Source organism: Pezoporus occidentalis, unplaced genomic scaffold, assembly GCF_034315485.1.
Source record: "Pezoporus occidentalis ecotype Australia unplaced genomic scaffold, CSIRO_AGI_Poc_V1 ctg34, whole genome shotgun sequence".
Taxonomy (NCBI): domain Eukaryota; kingdom Metazoa; phylum Chordata; class Aves; order Psittaciformes; family Psittacidae; genus Pezoporus; species Pezoporus occidentalis.
In genome coordinates, this window is record NW_026915376.1 from 4019574 (window position 1) to 4035146 (window position 15573).

The following is a 15573-nucleotide window of genomic DNA, read 5'->3' on the forward strand; positions in this document are numbered from 1 at the left end:
GCAGCCACTGCTCTAGCACGCTAACCTCGCTCCGCCAGCACAGGACAGCGGCTCCTCCCGCCACCCGGCAGGGACCGCCCTCCCTCCGCGGTGTGGCGAGGCGGCACCCAATGGGGCTGCGGCCACGTTGTTTCCAAACACGGCAGCTCCCATTAACGGCATGCTCCCCGCCCGCTGCGGGGCGGAGGGTGCTCCTCTGCGCTGCACTGGAGCCAGCGGGGCTGCCCGGCAGGGGTGAAGGGAACTCAGCGGTCCCCGGCGGGGCTTTGCCCCCTCACTGCCGCGCACCTGCCGGTCGTGCTCTGGACGCCGGGAAACCCAGTCCGCGAGTTCTCCGGAGCCGCCTGGGCAGCCCTGCGACGTGGCAGCCGCAGCTCACGGTGCCCGCGGCCGGACTGGGGCACCCAGTTTGCCGCAGCCACTGCGGTGCCTCCTCAGTGCGGCGCTCGTAACCCCCAGCAGCAGCAGCAGCAGCAGCAGCAGCAGCAGCAGCAGCAGCAGCAGCAGCAGCCGCTCCGCTCCGCCTGCCCCGGCGCTGCTGGCCAAGCCGCAGGCAGCAAAGCCTGAGGGCCCGGCGCTGAGCTGCCCACGCCCCTCCCGAGCCGGAACACGCCTCCGCCCCACAGGGCACGGCGCATGCGCCTCAGCAAGCCGTTGTGGGCGGGAGCTCCGTCACTCCCATGCTGCACTGCGGCCGCGGCCATTCAAATCGCAGCTGGCTGGCGATCTGCAAATGGCGTCTGGCGGTGCTCTGGCTGTTCCCGTCTCCCCAGCGTCCTCACTGCTTCTTCCTGAGACCCCCCCGGGCCTGAAGCGCGGCGGCAGGGTGATGCCCCGGAGGAGTGAGCTGGCGGTGGCCTGCCCCTTGGTGTCCGTGGTGTTCCCGGGCGCGGTGACCCGGGAGTGCCGCTGCCTCTTCGCTTGCGAGCTCCTTAAGCACGTCATGCACCAGCGGCACCAGCTCCCGCTGCCCTACGAGCAGCTCGCCTACTTCTGCCGGCGGGCGGCTAAGGTGAGGGGCCGTGGTGGCGAAGGGGGTGGTCGGGGGAGCGGAGCCATGCGCTGGGGGCAGCCGTGCCCGCGGCCTTAAAGTGCTGCCTGTCAGTTAACCGTTATGGGTCGGTAACTCCTGGTCATTGAGTCTGAAGTGCTCCTTATAGCTGTAACCTTAAAAGTTGCTAAACAAAACAAAAAAGGCAAAGCTGTAGATTGGGGGCCGAAGGTCTCAATAAGTTACTGTTTATTTCTTGTTCTGCTTTATGCTTAACGCATGTCACTGTTTTGTTTGTTACTCTAACAGCTCTTCAGGAAAAAAAAAATCGGGTGATTTGGAGTCGTGGTTTAAACCCAGATGGTAACTGGGCACCACACAGCAATTTGCTCACTCTCCCACTGCTCAGCTGGGGTGGGAAGGAAAATCAAAAGAATATAAACCCCATGGGTTAAGAACAATATAGTACTACTGCTAATAATAATAATAAGGGAAATGGCAAGCAGAGAGATTCTAAAACTAAAAGGGTAAAGGAAAAACAAGCAATAAGCAGCAGTGATAAGCAATACAATTGCTCACCATCTGCCAGCTGATACTCAGCCTTACCCAGGCAGTGATCTGCACCTTCTGGGTGACTCCCCCCAGTTTACATGATGTGCTGTTGTATGGGATACCCCTATTCCAGCTGAAACCAGGACACTAGTGATAACTGTTCTTCAAAACATGCGGCTTCTAATTCTTGTGGGAATTGATCAGTTCTGTGAGTCAGGTTCAAACTGAGTAGCTATAGAGTGTCCTTTTGTGTGTTCCTCTGATCTGATTCTGTATGTGGATGCCTATATCTTTTGAAAGGAGCATAAAACAGTTGAGCTTTCCTTGACTTTCAGGGATGGGCTATACTTTCTGAAGAGTGTATTAGGACTAATGTGTCCTAATAATTAAATACACTAATTCTCTTTTTTTTTTTCCTTTTCTTTTTTTTTTCTTTTTTTTTCTTCTTCCCCAGGATGGAGATGGGATTAAGAAGCCACTCCCCATGGACCCGGCAAGCAGGAAGTGCCAGCAGGTGCTGATGGAGCTGGAGAGAGTGCTCCAGCACTTGGAAGTAATGTTTAGTCTGACAGTGGTTCCTCGGGTTCTTATTCTACTTGGAGGCAATGTCATGAGGCCCAAGGAGTTCTATGAGCTCAACTTGGAGGGCATCCTTGAAGGCAGTGCTGAAGAGAGCCTGAAAACTGCATCCTGTGTTCGCAAGCTGTTCCATTCGCTGTTTGTTGCAGATGTCTTCAGTGAACTTAAGGCTCTCCCTGCCATGGGCACTGTTGTTATGCTCCAGGGACACCGCGATTGTGGTGTTGATTGGTTCCGGCCCAAGCTCAACTATAAAGTGCCAACTCGAGGGAGGAAGCTAACTGTGAATTTGTCCTGTGATGGAGACATCAACATAAGTGCCTTGCCTGCTCAGCATGTGACTTCCGACTGGGAGGACTACATCTGGTTTCAAGCACCAGTGACACTCAAAGGCTTTCATGAATGATGTGTGCTCTGTAGAATGTTTATAGAATATTCAATAACCTTTGGTGCTGCTTTAAGTCATGATAACTTTATAAAATATAACCTTGTCTTCTTGTCTATCTGGTTCTATTATCCTGGGCATCTACTGTCTTCATTTAGCTCGCCTGTGTTCATCTGTCTTCTTAGAGCTCTATCCTGTTTGGAGAGAAACCCAATCATACCAGTAGCGAGATCACTTGCAGTTTCCCGATAGCAAATATTGCACAGGAGGGTGGTAAAAATCTTTTGAAAGGAGGGTAAAGGTTGATGCGCTCTACACTTGATGCATATTTTTAACTTTGTCCTTTTGGAATGGAATGAGATAATAAAACTAGGAGGAAATTACATTGATAATTTTGAGCTTGGAGTCCACTAGGGGTGCTGTCTCTGCCTGTTCTTTAAGAACCGCTTACAATGTGTAGTAACTGCTAAAGCTTGCTCTAGGGGAAGAACTGCCAGAATGAAGAAGGCAGTCTTATGTGCAGCTATCTACTTGAATATATAACCACAGGTCTCTTGAATGAAGCATAATTTGAACATAGGAGTGTGTGCTCAGGAGATCAAAACTCTTCCACCAAAGCTGCTAGTTCTGCATAAGCTCTTGAAGAGAAGACTTGCTTCTGAGGAACAAGGGCCCCATTCCTTGCTATTCTCTTCCCCAGATGAGTGCAATGTTACTGCGTTAAACTGTTTACATATTCTGTTATACTTGAACTCTGAATGCAGCAAGGATGTGCTGGGTATGAAAGAAGACAAGATGTTTTTAAGTTTTTTTTTTTTCTTAAGGTTTTTAGAGTTTAATTAACAAATTTAGTACTATAATTGCTATCCAAATAAAATGCTGTCTTCTACATGCAATTGCATCGGATTTATTATCTGGCAAAGTGAAGGTTCTGCTGATGGCAAACCAACTTGCCTCCATTCTGTGTACATATTGAAACTGCAGGTTCACAGGTGTTCCACTTTTCTGACAAAGTTCATGATATCTTGTGCCAGAAGCTTTGGTTCCTCAAAGGCAGCAAAATGCCCTCCACGTGGCATGTAAGAGTAAGTAATGATGTTCTTGTAGGCTTCCTTTGTCCAGACTTGTGGTGTATGTGTTATCTCCTGAGGAAAGGCTGCAATCCCTGTGGGAACATACACTCCAACCCTAGAAGACATTGGTTAACTGCATTTTTGGAGCAAGTAGTGGGGAAAGTCTGTAAACCCCTTCTGACTCTAACTGCCGCAGTCAGCTGGGGAAGTTTACCACAACAAACTGTTTTGTGGTCTTGCACTGTGCTGTGCTTTCATTTAGATCTCCTTGACTTTAAAAGTCTTGTACCCAAAGAGCAAAGCAGAGCCAGCTGTGCACCCAGCTCAGTCTTGAAACGTTTCAGATTTTTTAACTTGCCTTGTTTTGTATATGTTTTGCGATGTATGGCAAGATGTCACACTTCTGGGAAGTCAGAAACCAGCTGGCTCATGCTTGCTTTAGAATTCATGGTGCCAGTGCAAGAAATGACTCTCTTGAGGGGAAAGGTAAACTGGTTCAGTCTACAGAGAAAAGGACTCTTCTATTCGTTTGCATGATCAATCACTTAGAGAATTCTGCTCAATAGCATTTTCCTGCTCAGCCTCTCAGATTCATCTTAAAGCCAGCAGCTGTCAGAAGGTGCTATGTTTCAAGTACTGCTCTCCAAATTGCTTCCCCAAGATTCTACTCAAGATTTGTAGCTTTTAGTTTATCCACCAGTGAGCCTCATCTTTCCTAATCAATATCAAACTTCTCTTTTAAAAATGCTCATGTTTTTCTGTCTGCTTTTTACCGAACTGAGCCACAGATTACATTTGTTTGATGAATAAGTATATGACCTATATTTTGATCACCAACAAGACTGAAAATACTTGGATAAGTCTGCATTGTCTTGGCCACAAGCTCCTGTGTGAATTATAATTTGAAAGAAAAGTGACCCTTAACTATATTTATCAAATGTAAGCAGAACTTGGTGGTTTTGGTTTCATGTTACCTGGAAATAGCACTTAGATCAGGGTCCTTGGTAATGTTCTCCTTGTAGAATCGCATGGAGGACACAATGGAGGCTGTCACCCAATAAATCATCACATTGGTCAAAAGCTCATCAAGAGTGTATTTGCTGTTGAGTGAGAAAGATGAAGAAATTTCATTGGAAGCTGTTTCTCGGTATGCTGTATTATCATTTTGCCCTGAAATGCCCTCATTTCCTCTTGTTCTCCACTTGTATTCAAGCAGCAAATTGACATCCATGTACCCAGACCGAAACTACCTGGTGTTCAAGCAGTAGCCTGCAGGCAATCTGCTATAAGTTTAAACTACTGCTTGTCACATGTAATCTTCCATTATTCAGCTTTAATTGGTCAGTCTTTTACCTCTGGCCTCATCAGTTTTCATCACTCAGTCTTTCAATGAATGTTGTTAGGGAAGAGCATCTCTTTTCTTACCTTTCCAAGCCTCCATCATCTTTCTGCAGAAATGATTTATCTGTCCAGGTAGAGAATTTCTCCAAAATATACGCAGCAAGCCCCACAGGGGAGTCATTCAGTCCACAACCTAATTCAGGAGAAGGGAAGAGCTATTACAGTTGCCTGGCATTGCAATACTTCAGTGGAAGTTAAACTGGGCTTTAGCGAGTTCTTTAGAGTTTTCTATGAGAATTCAGTAGAAAATCTGTATTTTAGTAGGCCTGGTAGTACTTTATCCTTGAGAAATTCACCCCAGTGGAATTCTAGCTGTAACTGACTGCAAACTTAGGTATTTCCTACACAAAGGAAGCTAGGAGCTAAGGAAGTCCTGTTGGCTTCTTGGTCATGTGTGGCAGGAGGTACAAATTCAGGTGTAAAGGGATTATAAGACATTTTTGATAAACTATTTGGGGCGGCATCCTGCTTAGAGTGGATAACCAGCGCACTGAATGCTGTTCATCACTTTTTATCTAACTTGAACAGTGGAATGTTGTGTATCTGTTACCTGTTTCTGGTTATGGGGAAACACTAGCAAATATTATAAACATGGCATGTACACAGTATATTCTATCTCTGTTCTTACTTGTAAAACTGGGACAGGGATTACTTCAGTTGTGAAGGAGGCTTGCCTTGGGAAATTCCTGTATCATACCCCAGGCTGTAGTTTACAATATACTTGGTATTGCCAGCTCCGAGTGAATTTTAGCACTGAGTGACTATGTGGAAGATGATGCACAACACAGTCTTAATATAATAGTGGACATAGCAAATGCAAAGTAAGTTTGTGCATTGGCACAACTGTTTCCCTGTGCTGGCAGGCCTGGAGTGATTTGCTACAGACCACAGCCGTGTAAATGCTTTGACCAGCAGCAGTAGGGCAGGCTGAAATGTGGCAGCTAGCATGTAACCCGTCCAGAGATGAGCTTTTTCTGGGCTGAAAGCTGCCTCTGAACTACTGTATTCAACGTCCACAAGTTAGATGCTCAGAAATACGGGTCTTGTTTGCAGTTTGTTATTCACCATGTACACATCTTAGGTCCTACAACTTGTGGTAAAAGAAATACTTCAAGCTTTGCTTTAGACCTGCCTAATAAAAACTAAACTGACAGTGTAGGTATTTCTTCAGACTGAGTAGCAGATAGATATTTTTTTCCTCCCTCTTCAGTTTCTACATTTCACAATTTTAGTGTGCTACAAAATCCCTGCTCTTCTTTTTCCAGGCTGAAGAGTCCTTGACTACGTACAGTGCTCATACAGAAGCTGCTTGGTCACTCCAGCCTTCCTTTTCTCCCCTTCCCGTACTCTTCTGATTCCAAAGTACATTTATGAAACAGGGCAAACAGGGGTGCAACAAATTCTGAATACTGTAGAACTAGTGTTTGTCTTAGTCTCTTTTTGCTTTCTTCAAGAGTTTGTAAGATTCTCTTGAACTCTGACCTGGCTGACGTTTCAAAGCCCTGTCCATGACTCATGGATTCTCTCATACGGCAGCAGCAGCCAAACTCAAGCCCATTGTGACTTTCTTTCTTAATCAAATTGCTTTGGACTTCATTGACATCAGTTTTTATTGGCCTGCTTAATCAACCGCTCACTTAAATGTTTTTGCAACTCTCTGCAGTTATCTTTAGAGTAAACCAAAGCCTGGATAGCTGTCAGATTTTCACTTAATGGTTAACTTTTAACTGTAGAGAAATTGGGATCATGTTGAATTAAACAGGTTCCAGCACAGGGTTTTTTATTTACTCTCCCTCTCCTGGAACTTGCTTATGTATTCCTATGAGTGGATTCTCACGTTGGCCAGTTATTAATCCATGATCTTAATCCTTTTAGTCAAGGCAGTTTAATTTCTTTAACAGCACTGGGGAAGGAACCTCAACAAAACATTTTAGGAAATAAAATATGTTCAGTTACTGGATCCCCAGTTCTTTGATTCTGACAGAGCTCTGATTTTTGAAGTGTGATTTCCTTGTGATATTATCACTTGTAAGTCTTCTCTTTAAAATAGTTTTGCTCGTTTCCTGATCAGTGACTAGACAGACTGCTCTTTGTTTTTCTGGGTCTACCTTCATTTTTGGCTCTTAAAAAACCCAAGAAAACAAGCTGGTGTCTTGTTTGTCTCCTTTTATTCCTTTGGTATTGCAATCGGTTCAAGCAACAGACTTAGGCATTAATTAACTTTTCAGTTTGAGTTTTTTCTGTTTTCAGTGAGTTGCCATGATGGGGTGCTATTTGTTTTATGGTCTCCACATCTGGCAGGAGTCTGAGACAGCTCCACTCTCTCTCCTGATGAAGGCTAATTTTGTTAAAGGAAGACCCCGTTAGTCCTCCCTAGGGAGGACTGATGCAAATCATTCATTTAACTTTCCCAAGGTGGCCATATCTTTCTTCAGACTCCTCATATACTGGCCTCACTGTGTCAGGCTTCTGGCTTTTCAGGTGTTAGGGCTGTGTCTAGCTTCCTGCAAGTTTCCCATTGCACTTGCTCATGCTATTTGTATTGTTTTCACCCACATTTATTTTTAGAAGCTTCAATTTCAGGACCCTGTGCTGTATTTTAAGGGTTTTTTTTGCAAAAGAGTTCTTTCCCCAAGAGACGTGGCATGCCATTTAAAAGACCTTGAAGAGTGGTACTTGTACTATCTTTTTTTAAAGCTGTTCTCCTTAACTTCCTTTTACACAGTTCTTGCCCCCTGTCTTTTATTTAGTCACCACAACTTATTGCTTCTCAAACACAGTTGGCCTTTGTTCAGCTACGTCTTTACATACCATGAACGGTTACTATATAATGTTCAGAGGGATGTATAGAAGTTTCACTACCTGCAGTGTCTGGTTTGGTGGCTTGGATGTGTAAGTATCCAGATTCTCGCAGAATGTCATATATATTCTTCTGGACGAAAGGATACATACGGTGAACATCTTCCCGAGTGAGGCCTACGAGCCATGGTACATAAGCCCCAAGCATGACAGAAATAACCTTTCCCAAACCTTGTATGGCAATGAAGACAAGATTCAGATGAAGCCCTTTCACGCACCTGAAATGAAGTTAGTGAATAGAAGGTTAAATCAAGTGATTGTCTGTATATAAAATAAGTCTGACTGGGGCTGTGATAGAAATATTTTACAGAGTAAAATACTTGAAGCCCTTCAGGTTCACCATGATTGGAAAATAAATATAATTATGGGAGTTAAAAAATGGTACACCTGGTGTCATCTCCATGCAGCTGTGCCACTGGTATGATCTTAGCTTCAGGTACTCAATTTCTGGATATGGTATATCCATGCTGGTGTCTCTGGCTGTTGATCTAATGTTCTGTGCTACAGGAACAGGCTGCGCTGGTAATCTTCTGAAAAGCTGGATTAGATCACACATGGCCACGGTGCTCTGGGTGCTCCGAAGCACAACTGCCATTAGGAGCATGAGCTGCTCAGCCTCCAATCTAACTGCTTTAAGAGTTTTCCCTCTTTATCTGTTCTCTGACCTCAGCATGGCTGTGGTGCCTGCTTTTCATTAAATGCTAAACAATAAGCTGTGATGCCATCTTGTAAGGAAGGTGTTGTGTTTCTTCAGGCTCAATTCTGCATTTTCTATAGGAAAGTTCTATACTTCATGGTACTGTTCAGCTGCTGAGAGGCTGAGGTCCTTCCTTCTTTTTCTCCCTGCTGATTTTAAATTTATCTCCTTCCTGATTTGGAATGAGAATCTGTCTCCTTTAGCTAGTGACAGAGAAGCCAAACAGCTCTGAAATTTAGAAAGCATGAAAACTGTGCCAATATCAATGCAAAGCATATGGATACAACTGAATGCACAGGAGTAGGGACATCCCTGGTGGAAACTGAGCAGAAGGGAATGAGAGGCAGGGCAAACAGAGGGCAGGACCAGGACGATGGAGCCACAGAATGATAGGAAGAGAACTGGGGGCATCTTTTCTGCACTGGTTGCCTTTGCTACTCACTGTGGCAGCATCTGGGCCATGTTTGTGGTAATGCGAGATCCCCAGTCTCCTCCCTGTAGGTAGTATTCCTTGAAGCCCAGTCTGTTCATCAGCTTATGAAATATTCGAGCAGCTGCTACACTGTCAAACCCTGTAGGCAGAGAAGAACAGAGGAGACCTTTCTGTCCTGGTGCTCATCCACTGGCCAAAGACTGTGGCCTTTCAGAAGTATGTGAGTATGCTGCTGTGTGAAGGCACAGAGTGCTATGCTGCTCTGCCTCACTCTTTGGCAATAAAGCGAACTCAAGATGATAAGAAATTCAGTGGAAAGTGGAGAAAGTGGGAATCAGACCTGGCTTCCAGCTACCAATGCCTTCCAAGTATGCAGTCAGCCCCAGAGCCTCAGTCACATGGGTGTTAATGCAAAGCTAAGCATCTGCATTCACAAACTGCAGTGCCCAGGGATGGCTCAGGTGTCATTCCAAAACCCTTGTGATTCCAACAAAGCCTTTTCATCACTTACCCTGTTTGTGTGGTGCCTCTGAGAAGCCGTAGCCTGGGATGGATGGGCAGATGACCTCAAACACCACATCACCCTCATTCAGGCCATGGCTGGCTGGCTCTGTCAGCAGAGGGATGATCTTGTAGAACTCATAGAAGGAACCGGGCCAGCCGTGGACCATTAGCAGAGGTTGAACAGTTCGACCATGAGGGACGTAGGAGGGCTTGACGTGTATAAAATGGATCTCGATCCCTGCCACACATCCAAGACAGATAAATTAAAGCTGTGGTTCTGCACAGTTTCTGCTCTGGACTCTGAAGATGGAAGGTGGAAAAATTGTTATTATCATTTGTATTGGAAGTTATACAATCCACGGCAGGAAGAGGCCTAGCTGAAGGGGATGGCTGGTATTGTACCTACATCTCGTCTTTTGCATACAAACAACGGTATTGATCCCAGCCCCAGGTACTGGAGTCACAAGAGTTTGAACATCCACCTCCTGAGGAACTGGTCGCACAGTATGTAAGTAGAGCTGCACTTACATGAATAGCATAGAAGTTTAGCCTGCAGATCTGGCTAACCTCACTTGGCTAAACTGTGTGGTGGTAGTGGATATTCTAGCCTCAGAGTCTGGGTAAATTTTGCCATTTTCAAAGGTGGCTTCAAGGCCATAGCAGAAGAAAAGATCATTATTTAGCACAGGTTCAGGGCCGAATGAAGCCCGTATTGAAGTAGACATAATCTTATTGCCACTCTGACTGTCTTAATCTATGGGAGGTTATTAATAATAAAGCTGCCACTAGTGATATTTCACTTATATCACTAAGCTTTTACACATAGCATTGTCTTAAATATTGTAATCTCTTAAATCACCCCTTTCTGTCTTTCAGAGTAAGACCTGCTCAAGCCACGGAGACCCCTCACCTTCAACGGTGGTTTTGAAATGGGGATATTTGTTCAGGACTTCTACTTGCTTGCGCCAATCAAACTGGTTCCTCCAGTAGGCCACCACCTTCTGCAGGTAGCTGGAGTTGAAGCCATAGTGGAAGGCAGCCCCTTCCAGATGTGGTGTGTAGCGGGCCTGATCCAGGCGCTGGTGCAGGTCCTGCAGAATGGAGCCTTTCTTGTGAGGCTGGCCAGTGGCTCACACGTGCCCTACACCGAGGTGGGCATGGATGGGCTCATCTGGCCCCACTGGCTTTTATATTGCTCTCTGGGACACCACGAGCCCTCCTGAAGCAGTGGATACTGGGTCCTACTCCTAGCCTTGCTGCTAACTTGCTTTAGGCTTTTGACATTAGGAGCTGGCTGGGGGAAAAAGCTCAGCCTGAGCTGCTAACTGCTAGTTGGCTAGATAGGCACATGCAGGGACACGTTTGCATGTAGGGACAGAGGTGCTGTGACTCAGTGAAACCTCCACCCCTCTTCACCCTACCAACCCTTCCTTTTGTGGAAGCCGCTCTGTCCTGCCCCACCAGTATCACTGCTGTCCTGACACCCTCCCAGTCCATCATCCACAGACCCACTGTTTGCTGTCCAGTGGCCTTTCCACAGGAGAAGCCCCACGTCACATGTAGAGTCAGTGATATCAAAGTCTTTATGGTCGATTGTGATGAATCTGAGCTCAAATCCCGTTCATAAAGGGCAGTGAGCCAGAGCATCATCTAGGTAGCTGCACTGGCTGGTGCGCTGCTATCACCCCAACAGGATCTCCTCAAAGCAAGGTGGGTGATGAACTGGCTCAACCTTGCAGCTTTCTGCCTCTCTCACATCCCAGCCACCGGTACCTCGATTTCTTTGTCAGACGTTTCAATCCTGAAGGGACGGATACTTTCATCTTCTTTCCCTTTTACGGGTCTTTCGCCTGAGCCCCACCATCCGTCACTCATTTCAATAGTCTTGATCTTGCGTCTAGACCTCAGCCAGTAAACCAGCAACCCTGCAACTCCCAGCGCAGCTGCAGGGACCAGGACTGCATGCTTCTGAGAATATCCAAAAGACCTGGGGAGGTATAACATTGTGGTCAGCAAAAGAAGCGTCAAGGATAAAGGGACTATGCTGAAGCTTGTATGCACATTGGTCAGGTCTGAGCAGGAACAAATGCCTACAGATCCCATGGAGTCAGCAGGGGCTGAGGGTTTCTAATTTTTGAAGATCACAGGCAAGATCTGGGGCAGGGTTACATCTACTAGCCCCCCTTAGTGACCTCAAGTCTTTGCTGATTAGGACTTGCTGATCACAAGGCTTCCTTGTCCCTCTTCTTGTGAACCAAGATGCCCTGGGGGACAAGGGTCAACAGGATAAGGGCCAATCTATTTTCAGCAGGTACTGGAGTGAATGGGATAGTGGCAGTTGGACACCTCCAGGAATAAAAACTGTACAGAGAGAAGTGGCTGAGGAGCAGGAGCAGACACAAGGGTCTTCAGCTGCTGGAGAGAGCTTAATGTGGTGGACATGTCCCTCTTAGCAGTGCTTTGTACATAGCTCTCCTACAGATTCAGTCCTGTTTTAGGGCAACACTGGTCCTCCACCACAGCTTTCAGTAGGTAAGAGTCTCAGTTTATCTGTTTCTGTTCTGGACAGCAAGGTTTCAGACTTTCGTGAGGTGTGAGGGCTGAGTCACCAGGGTTGGATTTAACAGACTTAAACAGACATACAGCATATTTCAAAACTGTTCACATGCTTGTGCAAGCAACCCAAAGGCTGTGCACCTTCCTATCCCTCTGACCTCCGCCTCAATCCAGCTTCCCCTGGGGATTAGGAGATTTGTCTGGGGCTACTGCAGGGGGCTGCAAGGGAACTGTGAATGAAGATTTTGTTGTTGCTGTCATACAGGGTATGGAAGGGATTATGCTGTGCCCCAGCTAGGGTGCTAATAGAAAGTGGAGACCTTAGCACAGGGCAGACATTTCACTCACCTGATCTGGGATGAGATGGTCTCCCTGCACAAGGAAAAGAAAGAAAAAGAAGATACTTATAGTCTGATAGTGTTGTCTGGATGGTACCAACCCTTGGGGGTGGTACAGAGAATATCACCTACCAGCACCATTTAATCACAAACAGTTTAGCCACCCCGCAACATCTGCCATTATTTTCCCTATTTTTCAGGTGGGACTGACAGGCATGGGCTCAGAGCACTGCTGCTGCACAAAGAGACAGTGTTTCTGGGCTGTGTTTTAGCAAGATAATTTGTTGCCATAATATTCCCTCCTTTGGCATAATTTAGATAAAAGACACTTAACAACTGTAGGTGTCCTTGTGGTGTTTCATCCTACCAGCAGCTGTGTTACTTCAGACAAGAAAATAGCTTATTTTGGCTGAGGTATAGCAATAGGTGTGCAGCCTCTGCAGGGCACTTTCAAGCTCAAGGGTTACTCTGCTGCCAGCCATGTTGTATTCATTGTGCTGCAGGGCTGGCATGAGGAGAGCTGTGCAGGACCTTTCCCTGTTCAGAGTTCAATGAGCTGCTATACTTTTGCTACTTCTAACTACCCCTAACTGAATGCCAAGCTTTTAGGTCTCATCTGCCTGCAAGCAAAAGAGAACATCCTCCCTGATTCTCTTTCAGCCTGGTAGATTCTCTTGCAAGAAAAGTGCAACCTAAAATCTCGCAAAATTAAAAGCGACAAGAAAAAGTCTTGTTACTGTGTCCTTTGGAAAGCGGCGAGATTCGGGAGCTGCTGGTGTCACAATTACCATACGTGGAGACCAAAAAAGAGAGGAAAAAAAAGGACAAGAGACTCCATGAAAACCCAAGTCCACCCAGTGTTTCTTTTTGCCTAGTATCATTTCCCACTGCTACCTGTGATGCAGAACCTGGTGCCTGTACTGGAGACCCCAGCAATTGCAAAGGCAACTTGGTAACAATCTCTGTAACAGCGTATGTGTGTTTGATTTTTAAGGAGGTATCTCCTTAAGCCGCTCCCGGGCAAGGAAGTATATGGCTCCTAAAAGCAAACAGTGTCAGCCTCCACCTCTCTAAAGGCTAAGCAGCTTATGCAACAAGTAATAATACCCCCCTGTACTTACATCCTGAAGTTTAGTGAGTCAGAGGCATGAAACCAGTTATCATGGCGATAGCACAAACTCAGCATTGCTAACAAAACAAGTGTACTCCTGAAGCAGCTCTCTGAGCGATGCACAGCAAGGCTCAGTCTAATAAAACCTCCTCCCCATTTATGCTCAGGAGAACTCAGCTGCATGCTCCCACCCTGGTGACCCCACAGGGGCTTTCTCCTGCTCCAGCCCTGGGGAGCCCCAATTGGAATCCCTCCTCCCCATGCCGGAGAGACCTCACCAGGTGTTGGGAAGGATCTCCTGCCACATGTCTGCTCCTCCTTTCCTGGCCGCTGCTCCAGGTGAATGAGTCCAGGTGCCTCCTCTGCTGGCTTTCTTTACAGCAGTGACACTCTGGGGCAATGCAGTTGCAAGCTACGTCATCACTTAGTGCCACCTATTGCCTAAGTGGGCAGCCACAAATTAAGTTCAGCAGGGGAAAATGCAAAGTCCTGCATGGGGAGGGAATAACCCTGTGCACCAGCACAGGCTGGATGCTAGATGAAGAGAAAACAACTCTGCAGAGGTTGGCTTGAAGTCACCTGCTGAGCCTGAGTCAACAAGGTGTCCTCGCAGTGAGGGACAGCTGTGTACAGGGCTATATAGCAAACACGTTAGCCAGCAGGCTGAAATAAGCGATCCTTTGGTCGCTTCAGCACTTGTGAGACCATATCTGGAGCGCTAAGTCCAGTTCTGGCCTTGCTGCTAGTGCAAAGACTGGAATGAACTCACTCATGGTGGTGTAGGGCCAGCAGGCTGCCAGGGGGCTGGGGCATGTGGTGTATGCAGAGAGACCTAGGCTTGTTAAGCCTCGAGGAGAGAAAGCAAGGGGTGAGATCTTATTGCTGTCTACAGTTCCGTAGTAGAGAGCATAGGAAAAATGGACCCAGGCTCGTCTATGGAGGAGCAACACTTGAAGAACAGAAAGCAATGGATGCAAATTGCAACAAGGAAATTCTGGTTAGTTATGAGGAGAAATCAGTTCACCATGGAGGTACTCAGTCACTGGGGCAGGGGCCCAGAGAAGATGTGGGATCTTCATCCTTGGAAGCATTCAATATTTGACAGGAACAAGGCATGGAGCAACCTGACCTACCTGAACCTGCTCTCAGCAGGAGCTGGGATGAGCTGACCTCCAGGTATCGCTTCCAACCTGTGTATCAAGTGGCTCTATTCCACGTGCTTTGCAGCAGCCAAGACTAAAAGGAAAAAACAAGTTTTTCATTTTCCACAAAAATCAATGCTTTGTTTTAGCTCAGGGGACTGGATTTCATATCCATCATGGTCAGTATAATCTTGCTGGATAGTGTAAATTGCTGCAGAGTGTCCTTGCTGTGCTTTACTCCAGGAATAGCTACATTCTACTGTCAGAGGAAAGGGTTCTTATCTCCATGCTTAAAGCGAAGTACCATCACCAGAGAGCTCTGTGATGATGAGGTCTCTGTTAGTTCATATGCACACACTGTGCCATCAAAAAGAGCCATCAGGAAGGAAACCTGGTAAATCCTTAATTTGGTCAAAGTTTAATGTATTTCTTAGCATTAGTAAAAAGCATAAAGGTTGATGGAGGAAGATCTGGTTTAAGCATCTAAGAGTGCTATCTATAGTGCTATCTATAGCAGAAATGAGGGAAAAGAGCCATAAGAGCTATTTAAAGCTGCAAAGAAAAGATGCAAGTTGCTACTCTCTATCCAAAAGACTTGGGAGAATCAGCACTGCTTTTGCTTTAAAGGAACACACCAAGGCCATTAATACCCTGGGGCTAAAAGTCAACAACCCCCTGGTGATAAACAGCTGAGAAGCCAGGATCCTGCCTACTGAAATGCAGGTATGGGCAAGGGTGTTGTGTGAGTGCTGGTGGGCAGATATCAAAGGCTCCCAGAGGAAATCCAGCCCTGGGATTTCCCCCCTTTCTCTTACAACCTCTAGTGGCCAAAATGCACAAATCCAGGCAGAAACTGCTTGCTGGCTTCAAAAAGGCTGCCTCCTCCTGCGAGATTCTGATGCATGTTCCATCCATGGAAAGGAGAATTCCACCGGAAAGAACCTGCAAAAGC

At 46.4% G+C, this 15573-nt stretch overlaps 2 protein-coding genes across 2 annotated transcripts; one reads left to right on the forward strand and one right to left on the reverse strand.

Moving 5' to 3' along the window:
• Nucleotides 1-714: 714 nt before the first annotated feature.
• Nucleotides 715-2608, forward strand: MAD2L1BP (MAD2L1 binding protein). Its single transcript, XM_062629622.1, has 2 exons — nt 715-1012; nt 1998-2608. Exons 1-2 carry the CDS (start codon nt 734-736, stop codon nt 2526-2528), a joined length of 810 nt encoding a protein of 269 aa, XP_062485606.1. The 5' UTR covers nt 715-733; the 3' UTR covers nt 2529-2608.
• A 705-nt stretch (nt 2609-3313) lies between these two features.
• LOC134169232 (epoxide hydrolase 1-like) lies at nt 3314-13901 on the reverse strand. Its single transcript, XM_062629623.1, has 10 exons — nt 13758-13901; nt 12379-12402; nt 11248-11461; nt 10385-10565; nt 9482-9712; nt 8980-9109; nt 7844-8058; nt 5006-5114; nt 4555-4680; nt 3314-3695 (listed from the first exon to the last, which is right to left on the reverse strand). The coding sequence occupies exons 1-10, from the start codon at nt 13784-13786 to the stop codon at nt 3494-3496; spliced, it is 1461 nt and encodes a 486-aa protein (XP_062485607.1). The 5' UTR covers nt 13787-13901; the 3' UTR covers nt 3314-3493.
• Between the last annotated feature and the right edge of the window lie 1672 nt (nt 13902-15573).